Source organism: Danio rerio, chromosome 6 (assembly GCF_052040795.2).
Source record: "Danio rerio strain M-AB ecotype USA chromosome 6, GRCz13ab, whole genome shotgun sequence".
NCBI classification, from domain to species: domain Eukaryota; kingdom Metazoa; phylum Chordata; class Actinopteri; order Cypriniformes; family Danionidae; genus Danio; species Danio rerio.
The window spans coordinates 24,750,726-24,769,438 of record NC_141026.1 but is presented as its reverse complement, the minus strand read 5'-3'; the positions used below and the strand labels follow the sequence as shown (position 1 = coordinate 24,769,438).

General features: G+C 35.4%; 1 protein-coding gene across 7 annotated transcripts in view; it reads left to right on the top strand.

Moving 5' to 3' along the window:
- The first annotated feature begins 1,612 nt into the window (after positions 1-1,612).
- Positions 1,613-18,713, top strand: part of septin9b (septin 9b) — a 106,199-nt gene continuing 89,098 nt past the window's right edge. For 2 of the 7 annotated variants that reach the window (XR_015492776.1, XM_087255559.1), the window contains exon 1: positions 1,636-1,782. Coding sequence is in view for 2 of the 7 variants with exons in the window: in NM_001327974.1 (NP_001314903.1) it covers positions 1,857-1,881 (25 nt within the window). In the remaining 5 variants the exon portion in view is untranslated. 7 annotated transcript variants of the gene reach the window in all.

Here is an 18,713-nt window from a genome sequence, read left to right as displayed (position 1 = left end):
ATCAATGTTTGTCCCATGAATAACTAAGACACTGTGATTACCTTTAAACCAGAATAAAGCAATGTTTTAATGTCTGCTGAAGAAAGCAATGTCTCCTTTTAACAATTAAAGGGATTTATATTTACTTCTTTTCATTATAAGTCTTAAATACTCATGATCATAATGCCATTTTGAACAATGTAATGCCAACAGTCAATTACCACTACAAACACAGACCATTTTGCAATACAAAGTACTATTAAATACTGTTATTTGCATAAAATATGACTTATGGAAAAACAGTATTTAAATAATATAACAATGCTAATCATTCATTTATTCAATATTTTGCAGCTTAGTCCCTTTATTAATCTGGGGTCGCCACAGCGGAATGAACCACCAACTTATCCAGGATATGTTTTACACAGCGAATGCCCTTCTAGCTGCAACCCATCACCGGTAAACATCCACACACACTCATTCACACACATATACTACGGCTAATATAGCCTACCCAACTCACCTATAGTCCTACCACGGAGCAAACTCCACAGGTTCGAGGCTCGAACCAGCGACCTTCTTGCTGTGAGATGAACGTGCTACCCACTGCACCACTTGCAGCCAATCCTAATCAAATTAGTCAAAAGGCTGTTTTGATATAGCTTTGAACTTTGAGCTTTATCAATTCAAATCTTTTTGCTTGGGAACAAATAACATGATTGAGACCAAATGTTGACAATAGGCATTAGCATTTATTCTTATTTTTGATTGTTTATTTTCAGTTTTTTTAACTTGAAAAGTCAAGTAAAGGCAAATCTTTATTTCAATAGCACTATTATAATGTAGACTGTGTCAAAGCAGCTGAACATATACAGTATGCTGTACTATATAATTTTAGGTTATGTTTATATATAATGTCCGCCCTATACACAACTCCTTATTTTGATTTTGATTGTAATGAAATAATGTGCACCTTTTGTAAAACTGCTTTGAAACAATACTTATTATGAAAAGTACTATACAAATAAACCTAAATTAAATTGAATAGATGAAGGAATGGGAATAAAAACATAAGTCTATAATTTAGATTGTTTAAAAATCCAGCATGTTCAGGCAAGCAAAGTAAACGGTTTTATTTTATAATATTAATAAATGCATTTATTTTTGTATTGTTTATACATTTGGTGTGTGTTAAGGCCATGATGAAATATAAACCAATAAATATTATTTATCTTTGAAGCGTCTAATTGATGGAAAACGTTAGGAGGGATTGTTTTAAAATACTTTACAATTGCGACATCTTCTGGTCAGAGAAAGTAGCTTGTTTCAGTCTATTTAATACATTAAACCGATAAGTAAATAAATAAAACAAATAAACCCGATTCAGAATATTGTTTTTTTTGTTTTTTTTTTACTTACAGCTCGCATACAGTAGCTAACATTAGCTGCTTACTGCCAATCACCAAGGATCTTGATTTCAGCTTAAAATCGACATCAACTCATCTTTAAATTTAAAGCAAATTTAACAGAATTTATTTTATTTTAAGAAAATATAAGTAACGGTATCAATGCATATTTTAAATAAAATAAAATTACATTTGTTTTGAATCTACCAAATACCTGTTATTCTTTTAGCAGTGCATGAGAAGCGCGTTCGTACGCACGCGCCCTACTTTGCGCTCTCATGCCTCATGCTCTTTTTGACAAGTGGAAGATGCATTCTAGCACGCCACAAACCTGGATAACAAGAGCTGCGCGCGGATTACACGTGAACCAATAAAGGGACGCCGAGACACTTATTGCGTAAATATTTACATAAAATAAGAATACATTATAAAACAGATTTAACAAAACATTCAAGTGGTTATTTCTTGAAGATGAAGAAGACTACTTCACATCAAGGTAAGAGTTTAATTCTGAGCTTTTGACTGTAGAGTTTAAAAGGGTTGAAAAAGGTTTGGCATGCTAATTTGTTTTAAGATTTCTTTCTTTCTTTCTTTCTTTCTTTCTTTCTTTCTTTCTTTCTTTCTTCTGCAGGATTTATTTATACACATTATATGATTTCCCTTCGGGGCTTTTTTTTTTTTTAAATTCTATTAATAATTTCAAGCTTCAATCCAGCTGACCTATATTCCTCAATGTAGATTTTACCTAGAAAGTGAAAAGGATATATATATAAATCATTTATTGATAAATGCACAAAAGCCTCAATATACTGTAAATATACATTTTAACATTAAATTGCTCATTTACCCCAAAATTAATATTTGCTCATTGTTTACTCACCATTCAGTGAATATGAACCTTTAAGCTTTTTTCTACTGCTGTACCCAACAGAAAATGTTTTAAAGAAAGCTGATGAATATAGCTGTAATACAGAGGGGATGTGTGACAAAAAGTCGGTAAGAAAGTAAGGCATAGCGCACTTTGTAAAGTGTACTTTGTTAAAATTAAAGTGTATTCATCATTCATTAAAAAAATTATAGTTTTAAGTGTGTATGTTCACAAGTACTTTATCCACTTTTAAAAAATAATCATGCCATATCTACCAGTATCTTCTACATTTTTTTTACACCAAAAAGCAGCAACATAGGTTCAGTTTACTCTTACTGTGTGCTTGCACTAGTGTCAAATTCATGCTCAGTGCTGCTGGCAATGCTACAATACTACTGGTCTGGGGCATGTCAAATATACGGCTTAGCAAGCCTATTTTAATCAGGTGGAAGACAGCATGTTTACATGTATATCACATGTCCATTGACACACTTGCAAGAAATGATTAATGCATAAACACAGGCATACATGTTTCAATGGTAAACTAAAAGTGTGAAGGCATACATTCTTATAATTAGCCTAGATTTCAGCTCAGTAATCAAGTTACCCGAACACTTGAAACATAAATCATTGTCTTGCCTTTTCTACTTTTTACAGCGATTGGTTGCCTCCTGGCCTTTTCTTCTTAACATTTGCATAAAGTTGAGAAATTGCCAACCTACTACGTATTGGATCTGATCAAGTATGAGTAATTTACCCTACTATGTCATTGTGCTACAGACTGCCAAACCTTTCTGATGCTCTCAGTGCTTTCGTTGTGCTACTTGTAATCTTACAATGCATTGCATGGGCATTTATCCTCAGCATTCATATTAATAAACTGAAAACCCTCTCTGCCCTATGCCTGCAATGTGCCAGTAAAAATGTGCCAATTGGGCATATAAATAGACATGTGAAACAGTTAGAACATAAAAAAATCTATATGGTTCAGGTCTTAAAATTTGGAAGATAAAGCTTTAGATGGCTATCTAAAACCTCACACATGTGTCATTATTAATTTTACAGAAAAAAATGACAATCCATAGATTAAATTCTTTCCGTTCAGATGCATGTACTGAAGATCCACTTGTAGGAGTAATTACTTCAAGTAATTATATTTTGTATAATTATCAGTTTCTCAGATCAATCCAGAGGAATTTTTGAACAGTTCTTGCCGCATCATTTCAGTCTAGGGCTGAGTGATTTGGCCTAAAATTAAAATCTTGATAAATTGAATATTTTAACTTGATTACGATTAATAAACAATTTTATTATTTATTCATTCATTAATTTTCTTGTCGGCTTAGTCCCTTTATTAATCCGGGGTCGCCTCAGCAGAGTGAACGGCCAACTTATCCAGCACATTTTTACACAGCGGAAGCCCTTTCAGCCGCAACCCATCTCTGGGAAAAATCCACACACACTCACACACACACTCATACACTACGGAAAATTTAGCCTACCCAATTCACCTGTACCGCATGTCTTTGGACTGTGGGGGAAACTGGAGCACCCGGAGGAAACCCACACGAACACAGGGAGAACATACAAACTCCACACAGAAACGCCAACTGAGCCGAGGATCGAACCAGCGACTTGCTTGCTATGAGGCGACAGCATTACCTGTGTCGCCTATTTGCTTATTTATATATTTATTTAATTTTTTGCCGTCATAGTTCACAAACAAGTTTACGGTTACAGTAAATTACATATTACAATAAATATTTTTGAATGAAGGGTGCATTACTTGATTTTAAAATAATTGATGGAAACACATAGATCTCTTATCTATGATTATTTAGTAAACATCAGCGTTGAACAACTGAAATTAAAACACACATTGCCTAAAGCCAACAGTCACTTTTTTCTTTTAAAAAAGTTAAAATAACGCACTTTTGGAAACAAGGTAAATTATTTTTAATGTTTTTCATATTAAAAGTAGAAAATAAGCAGTATTCAAACAGTGCATTTCTTGTATCTTCTGTAAACAAATATTTTAATGTAAATTAATATTTTAAAACAAAAGTTTCCATCTAAAGCTCCTCCATTGTACTCCACTTGCTCCAAAAAGCTTGCTACTCTCCTGTGGCTCTTGGCACCACCCGTGCTCATCAACACTACCAAGTTGACCAATCACAGAGTATGCACAACGCGCCATCACGATGTGTAGTTACATTTGTTGATAGCCACGGCAAGGGGTTTGCTGTAAATGATGAACGAGCATTGTTATCACACAACTGAAGGCTTCAGAGCAACAATCTGCTTATAATGGTGTTAAAAAGTGAACTAGATTGCTTTGTATTTTTTTTTTTAGAATGAAATAGCCTACACATGGGCACGTTTTATCAAGAAGTCGCTAACCCCATCATCAAATCTGAGATTGAGGAAATTCACTTTCTCTTTTGTAAGAAGGGAATTAACATTGCAATAAGGTATAATTCCCACTTCTATGAGCTAGTTTTCTTGGAATATTATGTTTGATATAGATATTTAGACATAAATCATGACAATATATATATATATATATATATATATATATATATATATATATATATATATATATATATATATATATAATTTGTTAATCTATATATTCTCTAAAAATATTTATCTACTCTCTCTTGCAATTACACCAGATGCTGCTGGGCCTTAGGTTATTTATAAATTAGCTTTTATGAAGCATGGAGCTAATGCCTGATGTTTGCTTTTGAACAGATGGAGACAAGCGGGTCATGGTGTTATGCTGTTTTTTACTCATTGTTAGTCATTAAGCATGAACTTTTAGTCAAACACACACTTTTTCCAGATGCTTGTTAAGGGACTGTTCCTGGGGCTATTTTCGTGGGCCATTTGCTGTATGTTTATTATCACACATAAATAAAATTAAATACATTTTTGTTGTTTTTAACAACAACAATTTTCAAGAAAGCTTTATGTTTGCATTCTTATTAGCACAAAACTTTTAAACTTAACACATAAAATGCTTTTTAGATTGTTATCATTGCCACACATTCAGTTTCTCAACCATGGTTAATGTTATTTTGCGATGTTAAATGGATAAGGTTAGAAATATGTAGCAGTTCAGGTGAACAAGTAAACTTGTTGGATATTGGTAGAAACTGTGACAGCCTTTTTGTATAGGCAGATCCAGAGCATCCCAAACATGCTCAATGGGTGACATGTCTAGTGAGTATGCTGGGATGTTTTCAGGTTCCAGGAATTGTGTACAGTTCCTTGAAACATGAGGCCATGCAGAAGAAGAGAATTATAATACTGCAACACGAGATAATGTTCGTGGAACAATGGCCCTCAGGGTCTCTTCGTAGTATCGCTGTGCATTTCAAATGGCATCCATAAAATCCAGTTGTGTTTGTTGTCTATAGCATATATACCAGCCCACACCATGTCTCCACCTTTACCATGAGCCACTTGATTACTACATTGATGTCAGCAAGTTGTTCTCACACACAATGACACACGCCGTCTGTTATAAGACCTGAACTGTTGAAACCAGGATTCAATAATGAAGAGAACACCTCTCCAAAGTGCCAGATGCCATCGAATGTGAGAGTTTTCCCACTCAATGATTAGAATTACAGTGTTATAAATAAATAGCTTTACTATCTGAGTTACTTATTTCAGTAACGATTAATCAAACAAATTCTGTTTTCCCCATTAAATTAATTACTAATATTTACACATGGCATTATTTAATTGATATATCTTTTGCTGTAATTGAGCTCAATGGAACACCTAATGCACAAAAGGTCAGGAGTCAGAGCGATGGCAAGATCAAATAAATGAAAATTTTGCAAATTAAAATAAAATAATAAAAGAGTATATATATATATATATATATATATATATATATATATATATATATATATATATATATATATATATATATATATAATTTATTTTTATTTTTTTAATTTTATAAAAATAATATTTTTTTGTTCAGTATTTTGGTAATAGCACTTGTTAAGCTTATATTGTGAGCACTGATGAACTTATTATATTGACAGCACTAAAATATACAGTGGGTACGGAAAGAGCCTTAGATTAAACCTTAGATTTTTCACTCTGTGTTAGGGCAGCCATTTGCTTTTGCACCCCATATACAGAAAAACACAGAATTGTTGACATTTATGCAGATTCATTAAAAAAGAAAAACTGAAATAACACACGTTTGCTCAATATGAATAGAAGCACATTTTAATCTAATACAGCCATGAAACTTTTTGGAAAGGATGCAGAAAGTTTTTTTGCACCTGGTTTTGGGGATCATCTGCCATTCCTTCTTGCAGATTATCTCCAGTTATGTTAGATTAGATGGTAAATATTGCATGACAGCCATTTTAGGTCTCTCTAGAGATGCTTAATTGTTTTTTAATCCTGTCTCTGGCTAGGCCTTACAAGAACAGTCACAGAGTGGTTGTAAATTCACTTCATTCACTTGTTTTTTTAGCTGCGTGCATAGGGTCATTGTCTTGTTTGAAGGTAAACCTTCAGCCCAGTCTGAAGTCCTGAGCACTCTGGAGAAGCTTTTCGTCCAGGATATCCTTGTACTTGTCCATATTTATCTTTCCCTTGATTCGTCGTCCTGCCCCTGCAGCGGAAAAACATCCCTGCAGCATGATGCTGCCACCACTATGCTTTACTGTTGGGACTTTATTGGACAGGTGATGAGCAGTTCTATTTTGGTCTCATCAGACCAGAAAATCTTATTTTTTACTATCTTGGAGTCGTTCAGGTATTTTTTAGCAAACTCCTCTAAGGAGAGGCTTCCATTGGGCCACTCTGCCATAAAGCCAGACTGGTGGAGGGCTGCAGTGATGGATGACTTTCTACAGCTTTTTCCCCATCTCCCGACCACATCTCTGGAGCTCAGCCACAATGATCTTTGAGTTCTACTTTACCTCTTTCACCAAGGCACTTCTCTCCTGATAGTTCAGCTTGGCTGGGTTCTATTTGGTTTTATTCGTCGCAAACATCTTTAATTTTTTGTTACTTTTGCCAGATCTGTACTTTGCCACAATTCTGTCTCTGAGCACTTTAGACAGTTTCTTTGACCTCTTGATTTTTATTTGCTCTGACATGCATTGTGAGATGTAAGGTTTTATATAGACAGGTGTTTATCACACACAGCTGTACTTAAATGAAGGTGTATGTAGAACCATCTCAAGGGTGATCATAATATGTATGGCACCTGAGCTAAATATATGAGTGTCACAGCAAATGGTCTGAGCATTTAGGACCACGTGATATTTCATTTTTTATTTTTTATAAATCTGCAAAAATGTCAACAATTCTGTGTATTTCTGTAAATATGGGGTGCTGTGTGTACATTTATGAGGAAAAAATTAATTTAATATGTCCATAGTATGTCTACTGGTTGTAATGTTAAAGTTTTATTTGCACTAGAACGATTGTATGTATTTGTTATTATCAGTTGGCATATATAATATTGTTGGCTCCCAAGTTTTTGACAAAAATTTTCCCCTGCTTCCCATGGCAATTAGTTATTTTTTTACAATGATGTAACTCAGTTACTATTTATGAGAAGTAACTAGTAACTCATTTTATTCATTCAATTTCTTTTTGCTGTGAGGCGATCTTGCTAATTACTGCACCGACATGATGCCCGTAACTAGTAACTATAACTAAAAATTTTAATTAAATACTGGTTACAATAACAAACTGCAGCCAGGTCAAGACCCTGATGAGGATAAGGAGCATGCAGACGAGCTTTACTGTTTCTGATAGTGTCTGTGTAGTCAAATACGCAGAAATGTTTTTTGTAGATGGCTTATGATAAAGAAATGAACATTCATTTCATATAAAACAGCTTTTGTGAACATGCCTGCGGTTAATATGCAAATTGCACACTCCCTCAAAACATACAAAATGCATTGTGTGATAAAACTGCACATTTTAGTGTAGATCTTTTTTTGTGGTCAGCCTAGGGCACACCAGTGCAATAATAATGCTGTATATTCCGCATTTAGATATGCTAATATGCCACACATATTGGATTCTCTTATCAAAGGAGTGGTGCCTTCTAACAGAGATTTAAACAAATGTGTGAACAATATCAATCAGGAATAGGTCAACGCCATACACCTTTGTCTTTCAGGTGCTCTTTTATTTGTATTGGTGATTAACAATGTGGTTGATAAGGTAGTTTTCAGTTGCTGTTTGGTGGTTGATTGTTGAACTACAAACAGCCACACATTTCAATTTTAGATGAACAGATGCTGTGAGTGAACCTGCGCATAAACAAAAAAAAAGTTGTATTTTAACATCAAGCTTTAATTGAGTAAATATCACATTAAAATGAGTTAAAAAAATACTTGTGAGAATAATGCTTCATCACTGAATGCTGCTATGTACAAAATACTTTCTGTAAAGTAAAAATAAATAAATAGGTGAAATACAACATATACCAACCTTTATTTCAACAATAGCAATTCATTCTTCACATCAATCAGAAATGTCCTCTTCTGAAAATAACAATTTCTGAAAAGACATCTAAATAATAGACATAAAAGATTATAATTTTTTAAAATGAAAATTAAAGTCTTTTCCATTTAACATTTCTTAAAACAGATTTTTTACAAATACATATCCCACAACAGGATTATTTCTGTTGTAGACTAATTTTATTGCCTGATTAGAAAATCTATGCAAGAAAGATGCAAAACAAAGAAAATGTTTTTAGTTTTCTTCAGGCCACATTTTTTGCAATAATTCTGAGATTTTTTCTAATTGTGCAATATTTTCAGAGCTCATTTAACACAGATTCAGAGTAAATTCCTACTTCACAGGGGGAAATATAACTCCTGCTTATTTTACAATATGTATTCCTCTATTATCACATTTGGTGACCATCAGGCCAAGTGTTTTATTAATAGACATCTGGAAATGTAGAACATTTGGCAGCCATCAGACAGAGGAAACCAGTCTACACTTATTACAAACCTCACCATTCATTAGACAGGGTCAAGAAACGGAATGACACAACCCACAATTGAAAAAAACTAATTCCATGACTTTAAAGAATATTATATATTTTAATGAAATTATTGCTATTTTCAATATTTCTCATGTGCACATATAAAAAGAAAGCCCACTTATTGCCCAACTCTGTTCCTTGAATCACTCCATCACATCCTTTTATCTTTTCCGTATGTCTCATTCTTTTTACTTCCTTTGCTTCAGTAAACGTCACTGCCCTGCGGCCCAGCCATCAGAGCTGGCTGTTCTAGTGAATAAACACTACGCGCTTATATAATAAAATGTGCATGTTTGAGTCATGCTTGTAGGTCAGAGTGTTTGGGGCTATAAAGCATATCCCCCTTTAGTTACAATGATGCTGTGCTATTTGTGGATTTATCTGCATTTCTGTTTTGCGCATGGATGCCTTTGTACACGTGCTCATGTCCACTTGCTTTTCTTAAAAAAAAAAGACTGCAGCAGCATGTGTGTATGGGAGTACATGTGTGTTTACAGAATGTTTATTCATGCAAGAGGAATGTGTTTGGACGATATGCTGCAGGAGATTGTGTTGTGTGAATCAGGCTTGAAGGCAGTGCTGAAAGGTATGGTAGAGATCTCCACTGTCTCTTCCATGTACTGATAAAAGCTTGGGGCCTTCCCTGTTTTAACTGCTGCTCATCCCACAAAGCCAGATGGCTATGTGCCCAGAATACGATTATATAAATATCTCTGTTACTGTGCTATTAACTCTAGTGACGTTTTGTATTATCAGAGAATCTGTGGTAGCCATACACCATGCTTTTCCATGCCACACAATATATATATATATATATATATATATATATATATATATATATATATATATATAAATGTATATATATATATATATATATATATATATATATATATATATATATATATATATATACACACACACACACACACACACACACACTCACACACACACACACATTTCCAGTGCAGCAATTCAGATGCAAATTAGACCAGAAGTTGGTATTAACTCAATAAATTTACACAGATAAAAGATAAGATTACAATCCACAATCCACCAAAAAGTTATATTCAAAAAAGTGAAATAGGAGAAAAAAGTATTGAACACAACGAAAAATAAATCTCATTTTAATCTCCTTTTTGTGCAAATTATAATCAGCCAGGTTCTTGCAGGTTGATTAGTTAGAAAAGCCTTACCTACCTCTGAATGCAAGTTTTAAAAACATCTCATGATTGGTAGAGGCAAAGAACTTTCCCCAGACCTTTACAACAAGATGTTTGGGCTTCATAAAAGTGATACTAGTCGCAGATGTATTTTACAACTCCTAAATTTTCCTGTAAACAGCATTGGGTCCATTATAGGCTAGTGGAAAGAAAAAAAACTTGACCATCAACCTGCCATTCAAAGGATGTCCTTATAAGGTTTCTGATCAGAGAGTCAGAAGGTTAATCAGAAGAGTAATCCAACAACCCAAAGTCAAGGACCACTCGGAAAGAGCTACACTCTCGGAAGGTTTCATTGTTAAAGAAAAGGCGTTGAAGTTGGGTCAGTACCTTAAAATATTACACGTTTGTATCATTGATGATCAGCGGAACAAAGAACAGGTGTGTGTGAGGTGCATGACAGGATTTGTAGGCCATATGGTGACAGGATTGTAATCCAGATAAAAGTGAATAATTCCCAGTGATCTACAAGCCTTGATCATTGGTGATTGTGATAGAGCCCCCTTTTAGAGCGGCATCCAGACACTCAAAATACAGGCCAAGAGGGAGGTGGAGCGGAGGAGGTGCCATGCAGGAGAGGTGAGCCTGGAGCGTGGAGCTGCAGAGGGCCTGGAGCGTGGAGCTGTGGAGGACCTGGAGTGTGGAGCTGCGGAGGACCTGGACCATGGAGCATGGAGCTTTGGTTCAGTTGGAATTGACAGTTCAGATAACCCCAATTTATTAGGAGGCTTAGGTTCAGGGGGCATTGGCAGTTCAAATAACCTGATTGGTTCAGGGTGCTTCGGTTCAGGAGGCACCGAGAAGTCACACAGCTCTGGGGAGTACACAGCTCTGGCGGTTCTGGGAAGTCATACTGCTCTGGTGGCTCTGGGGAGTCACACGGATGACAGCTATTTGTGGAACTTGGTTGGTAGCTCTGGCCATTCATGGGACTCGGGAGGTAGCTCTGGCAGTGACAGAGGATCTGGCAGCTGTAGAGATAATGGTGGCAGCTCTGGCAGTAAATGCTCTGGTGGTGGCAGCAGCTCAAGCAACTCAGGTGTTGGTGGCTCAGGTAATGGTATATCAGGAACAGGAACCAGGACAGGGACTATGACACAGCAAAACTTGGAACAAGAAACCATCTTCTGAACCAGTGGCAGATCGGAGGTAACAATTTTGTGAGCTGGTGAACTAGCTGCGGTCATTTTGTGAGCTGAAGCAGATACATAAAGATAATCCATAATCGTAGGCAGGCAGTCAGTACCAGCGGCAATCAGCATGTGAAAATAACAGACAAGGCAGAGGTTAAACTCGGCAAGGTAAGAGAAGGGCATTGTAATGTTCATTAAACAGATAAACAAGACGCATGTGTGTGTGCTGTCTTTATGGTCCAGATAATGAGTCAATGATGATATTCAGCTGTTTCTGTGTGTGTCATCAGCAGAAGACTAGAACAGGTCTGTGAGGTGTGTGACTGCAGTTGTAGATCATATGAGGATGGGATTGTAATCTGAGTGAAAGTGAATGATTCTTAGTGATCTACAAGCATGGATCACTGGTGATTGTAACATATATATGTATATGCATGTTAACAAATATATACATGGGATAGTCTGCAACATCAGAACACGTACAGCCTCCTCACCCTTCTGTATTTCTCCGCACACATAGAGTGACCGCAGATCAATAAACTCACTACAGTTTGACAAATATTGCAGCTGTTGGACAACATAATTTTTTTTGAGGCGAAAATGTGGTTTAGATTGCTAGTATGCAGTTTATTTATAAGGACAGTGCCTATACTACACATTTATAATTTCGGAGATACAACGTGTCGGCACCCATCAGCCTGTCATACTGAGCAGAGCAAAGATGCTTGACGTTGTCCATTCACAAGATGGTGACAGAGACCACATAACCTTAGAAGAGAAAAACTACATGTAATTTCAAACTGTGGCTGATCAAATCATTTTAAAACTAGAAAGTGACATTCTAAGTTGATCTCTCTTTTGTATGTTGTAGGGCAGTATTTATACTATAGTACTTGTATTGAGTGTGAGATGGGACTAACATATCAGGAATGTATGTATCTTGTGTCGGCCACTCTTTGTATAACCCTGAGTTACTTGTTGATTGGCCATCTATTTGTTTCTAATGAGTCCCTTTAAAGAAAGAAGACATGCCGGCATGTGTTTAGCATTTTTCCTTATTGCAAACACAACAGTAATCTGGTAGTTTTTGCGTTGCTTTGGCTTTTTCTAGGTTAGTTATTTTGATATCCTGATTGCAACAGAGAAATACTGGAAAATGTCTTTTGACTGATGGCATTTCATGGCGTTCAGCCTTATAACCTTAAAATGTCAGCAAAATCGCCTGCTTTATAATCACTATAGATATTGCGCTAGAGAATCATTCAAATACTAGCTCTAAAATGATGTATGTGAATTCGTAACAGTTTCTACTGTTCTGATGTAAGCTGAAGGAATAGTGGAAGAAAGTAGTTCCTCATACAAAAAGATTTTTAGACTGCGGGCCCTATTATACACCCAGCACAATACGGCACAAGACGTTTTGTCTGCGACATGTTACTATTTTCAAACCAAAGCAACCCTAATTTTCTCATTTTCCTTTTTACAGCAAAGTGCAAATATCTTTGTAAAATGAAAAAGAAATAAAAGATTAAAATATTACAAATATTATTATTTTCTACATAAATATATAAACCACTGCCTCCATGCCTTCCTTATCTCAGGGGGCTTTTTTCATTGCACTTGCTTTTCATTCATTCATTTTCTTTATGGCTTAGTGCCTTTATTTATCTGGGGTCGCCACAACGGAATGAACCGCCAACTTTTTCAGCATTTGTTTTACGCAGCAGACACACACTCTAAGGACAATTTAGCTTACCCAATTCACCTATACCACATGTCTTTGGACTGTGAGGGAAACCGTAGCACCCGGAGAAATACCTACGCTGACACAGGGAAATCAAGCAAACTCCACACAGAAATGCCAACGAGAACCTTCGCTCCAACATTTCAGTGCTTTAAAATCCTAATGCTTACAATAACTTTCACAGAGAGTTGAATAACTTAAATAGTGTATAATAATGGATTTAACAAAATATTTTAATGTGATAAACAAGCAATTCATGATGCTTTATCTTTTAAAACACAGTGGTTTAAAGTTTTCTCTCATTTGCTGTCATGGTGAGCGCATGAGGCTGTTTATAGAATCACATGGTTTATCCCCATCTCAGAGACACAATACAGCTTCAGTGTCAAAAGAGGTCAAAAGAAAGGCGAAAGAAGATGGAATGAAGCCATATGATCAGCACATGTCAGGGCAGTCCCATTGGATTTACTTGTCTGTAAAACAATGAGCAATTTATTTTGAAAGAAAGAAAAAAGAAAGAGGGAATTAGAAGAACAGTGTGATTGGACTGAGAGAGAGAGAGAGAGAGAGAGAGAGAGAGACAAAGAGAGAGAGAGAGAGAGAGAGAGAGAGAAGAGGAAGAGTGACTAAACTTTCGGAAAAAGCTAAAGGGGAAGTCTGCAAATAAAGGGAGAGGAGGAGAAACACTAGAAACCACATGTGGCTGTTAGGAGCCATAACCTAGCTATGGAGCGAGACAGAATAGCTGGTAAGTAAAGATTTGTCATTCTCTTTCATTTAGATGAAAATAAGAATGTTTGTAAATTGAATTTACATTTGTCATAGAGCTTTTTTCTTTAGACAGAAGTAACGGAAAGAATCGCATGTGTTATTTCCACTTTGTGCTGGTAGGTCAGGTAGAGGCACATTTGTGAAAATCATTGCTCTCATCTTTTTGATATGTATTATTCTGAACCCAAAACAGTCAAGTTTGAGAATACAGCAGTTTATGTAAATTAATCATCATGTATGCCTGTTTGTACTTAACTGACTTGTTCCAAAAGGAAAACAAATTTTCAATTCGTAAATTGCACAAAACTTTTTGTTTTACTCTATGTGGATTTTATTTTATTTTACTTTTTTTTTTTTTTTTTTTTTTTTACAGGAGACATATACAAGGGAAAGGAGAACTTAGGGGAAGCAGAACCTTATTTTAGTTTCTGCCTTTCAGTGTTGTCATTTATTTCTTCTTCTCTCACTTTAAAGTTTTTAGTATTTTCTTGTTTCTATTATGTATGGTAAATATGTAGTTATGCTATTTATTAATGAACAAAAAACAAGACAGGAGAATACTCAGGCTGTATGTGGGCAAGCCTCTAGTGAAGTTGATATCAGTGACACAATGAGAAGGTTTAGCTTACTCAGCAGAATCTTCTGTAAGGATTGTATCAGTATCAGACCCCAGAGCAGCTGTGCAGGGAGGGGTTTGCTGTGTGGCATGCCTCAAATCTTTGAAGCTCCTGTAACATCAGCTGTTCTAATGGACAATGCCACACGCCTTAAACACACCCAGAAACAGTAAAAAGTGTTTTATATATTATTAATTAGAATTACACACTTACTATATTATTGGTAAATTGCAATTTAATCTGGTGAATGGAGCAATCCAAAAATTTGCAGTTATGTGTTTTCATGCATTTCATGTTTTCGCCTGAATTGCAATTTAACTGAGCAACATTTATTTATTTATTTATTTGTTTATTTTTCAATAATAAAATGGCACTGTCTTTTTATTAAAAAATATTTGTGTGTATGCAAAGCTGTTGTGATGTGCTGGAGTCTGTGTTTGTTATCAGAGCTGGGAACAGATTTCCGAAGTGTAAGTTCAGCTTTATTGGGGAAGTTGTGGGCAGAGTTGCTTCCTGGTTTTGCGTATCCATTGGTTTGTACATGCTACCATGGTATTGACACAACATATTGTTTTAAAAGTGATACGGCACAGGGTACTAGATCTTTTGAACCAATAGTCTCCTCTAAGAGCTCAGATTTAAGATTATATTACATGATTGCACATAAGTTAAGATAGTTGGATAAAAGGCAGACAGTGAAAAAAATTATCATGTAACATACGGAATTGTTTTGGTATGCTAATATAATTTTAGCAAATCATACAGTGCACCTGGAAAGTATTCATAGCGCTTATTCTAAAATAGATTAAATTAATTTATTTCCTCAAAACTCTACACACAATACTCCATCCGCTTGTTAAGTGTGACGTCACGTGAAGCAGCTTCCGGCTCCAAGAGCTCTATTCAAATGTATGGGGAGACTCAAATTTCTCAACTCAAATGAGTGCCGGCTTGGACCCGGAAACAGTATTACATACGTCAACAACACGTCATCACTTAACAAGCGGATAATGACAATATAAAAAAAGATTTTTTTAATTGTTGCAAATTTATTTAAAAAAAAAAAAAACTGACAAAGGAATTGTCTGGAGACCTCCAAGACAGAATTGTCTCGAGGCACAAGGCTGGGAAGCTTACAGAAAAAATTCTGCTGCTCTGAAAGCACTTTTGCTGCTTCCAATGAGCACAGTGGCCTCCATCATTCATAAGTGGGCGATGTTTGGAACCACCAGGGCTCTTCCTAGAGCTGGCTGGCCATCTAAGCTGAGTGATCGGGGGAGAAGGGCCTTAGTCAGAGGGAGGTGATCAATAACCCGATGGTCACTCTGAGCTCCAGCATTCTTCTGTGGAGAGAGGAGAACCTTACAGAAGGACAACCATCTGTGCAGCAATCAACCAATTAGGCCTGTATGGTAGAGTGGTCAGATGGAAGCCACTCCCTGCCTGGAGTTTGCCAAAAGGCATCTGAATGTCTCTCAGACTATAAGAAACAAAAATGTTCTGATCTGATGGAGTAAAAGACAGGTGTTACGTTTGAAGAAAACCAGGCACTGCTCATCACCAGGCTAATACCATCCCTACAGTGAAACATGGTGGTGGCAGTATCATGCTGGGGAGATGTTTTTCAGCAGCAGGAACTGGAAGACTAGTCAGGATAGAGGGAAAGATGAATGCAGCAATGTACAGAGACATCCTGAATAAAAACCTGCTTCAGAGTGATCTTGACCTCAGAAGGGACGAAGGTTCATCTTTCAGCAGGACAATGACCTTCACAACAACTTGTTGAATGTCCTTGAGTGGCCCAGCCAGAGCTTAAACCTAAATCATATTGAGCATCTCTGGAGAGATTAGGTCTGGGCGGTATATCGAGTTCTAGGGATTTATCGATATGATTCCCCAACGCGATGTGGGATTATCCAATAGCTGTCATATTGATATGGTTTGAGGCCACACATGTGCATTCTGGTTTAAACAGATCACTCCAAGGTAGCACCACTTGCACAAATGTGTGCATACCCAAATAAATGATTCACTCCATGAGTCATACAAAAGATTTTTTCAAAATGAATGAATCATTCAAGAACAACCCATCGCTGACGCCACATGGAGGAACATCCAGTGCCGCTGTTGTATCGAAATCTGACTCCCCGGACAAATCTGACTCCCTCTCACGTGCACACACGTCACACAATGCCTGCTGTGGTCACAGTGGCTTATCAGAAACCTTTTATTAATCATTTCTTCTGCAATTGATAGCAAGAACGAACGTAAAAGCCTTGTCAAATTGACAAGCAACACCTGAATGTGTTCAAAAGAATTAAAAGCGTCAAAATAGGACAAATTTATACCACATTTTGAAAGTGAAACCACCTTATTTTCACTGATTATAAGTGATTATAATGATTATATACTGATCATAAATGCTATGTGTTTCATATTTACATTCAATGTGGTTATTTTCTATCCTACAAATATTTTTGATGTGTTACTATTTAAGTGTGTTCCTTTGTTGCTCTGACAATGTAGCTGTTTTCTACGGTTCCGTTTACTTTGTTACTTGCACTACAGCACAGTAGTGCTGTGTATAGTGTTAAGCAAAAAAAAAAAAAAAAAAAAAAAAAATCTGTTCTGTATTTAATTATCAAAGATTTTCTTTATCATTTGAAATGTTGTGCAACTTATAGTTTTAAGCAGGAGGAAAACCTGTACTGTATTTTATTTATCAAAGATTTTGTGCAGCTGTTTTTTGTGCAGCTGTTTACTTGTAAACAGGGAGGGAAACCCCTGTGTTTAAATTATATTTTGCTAAAAAATTGTTTAATAAAATTTTTAATAAAGACTTTAACTCTCAAGTAACCCTTTATAGGAAAATACCTGATATATATATATATATATATATATATATATATATATATATATATATATATATATATATATATATATATATATATATATATATATACTGTATGCCGTAATTTCTCTTAAAAATACAGAGATATGATTTTTTTGCCCATATCGCCCAGAGATCTAAAAATGGCTGTACACCATCGCTTCCCATCCAACTTGATAGAGCTTGAGCAACATAATCTCACTGCAGGTTGTAACTTTTTGATTAAGTTGCTAATTCGTACGATCTAATTTGTACAATTTAGTATGATTTGCTCTTCCCTTAATGACGGTTGGGTTTAGGGGTGAGGTTGGGTGCCAAGCCTCCTTTATAAAATCGTATGACTACGTATGACTGAACTCGCACGAATTTGTACAAATTAGTTACTAAACAGACAAAACATAAATTAGATACGTTTTCATGTGAGATCTGTCTGGCTTGAGAGGTACTGCAAAAAGGAATGGCCAAAAATTCCAAAAGACTGGTGTACCAAGCTTGTTGCATCAGATTCAAAAAGACTTGAGGTAATTGCTGCCAAAGGTGCATCAACAAAGTATTTAGCAAAGTGATGGTAAAATGTACCTTTTGTTAAATTTTTTTACACTTTATTTATTTAATAGATTTTTTATATTACTCATTTTCTACCTTTTGTCCTAATGCAAAATAATAACAACATGTAAATCATCTTGTAAAACCTAAAATGATTTGTTTTCCTAAAATGAATTTACAACTTAAAATTATATGTAAAAATGCATTTTTACCTAATTTGGCTGCTGGTTTTCTCCATGATTGAGGATAGGGGATAAATTTGTGCAGATGTAATAAAAATTAAACTTTTATTTGTTTTAAACACTCAAATCAAAATGATACATTATACAAAATATGATAGAAAATGTTATTATTAGTTTAATATTATTATTAAATGTTATTATTAAATGTTAATTATTATTTTTATTGCAGCTCTATTGCAAAGTTTACATTCATACTTTTGAGTTTGTGCCTTTATCTATGAATATTATCTGCAAGTACAGAAA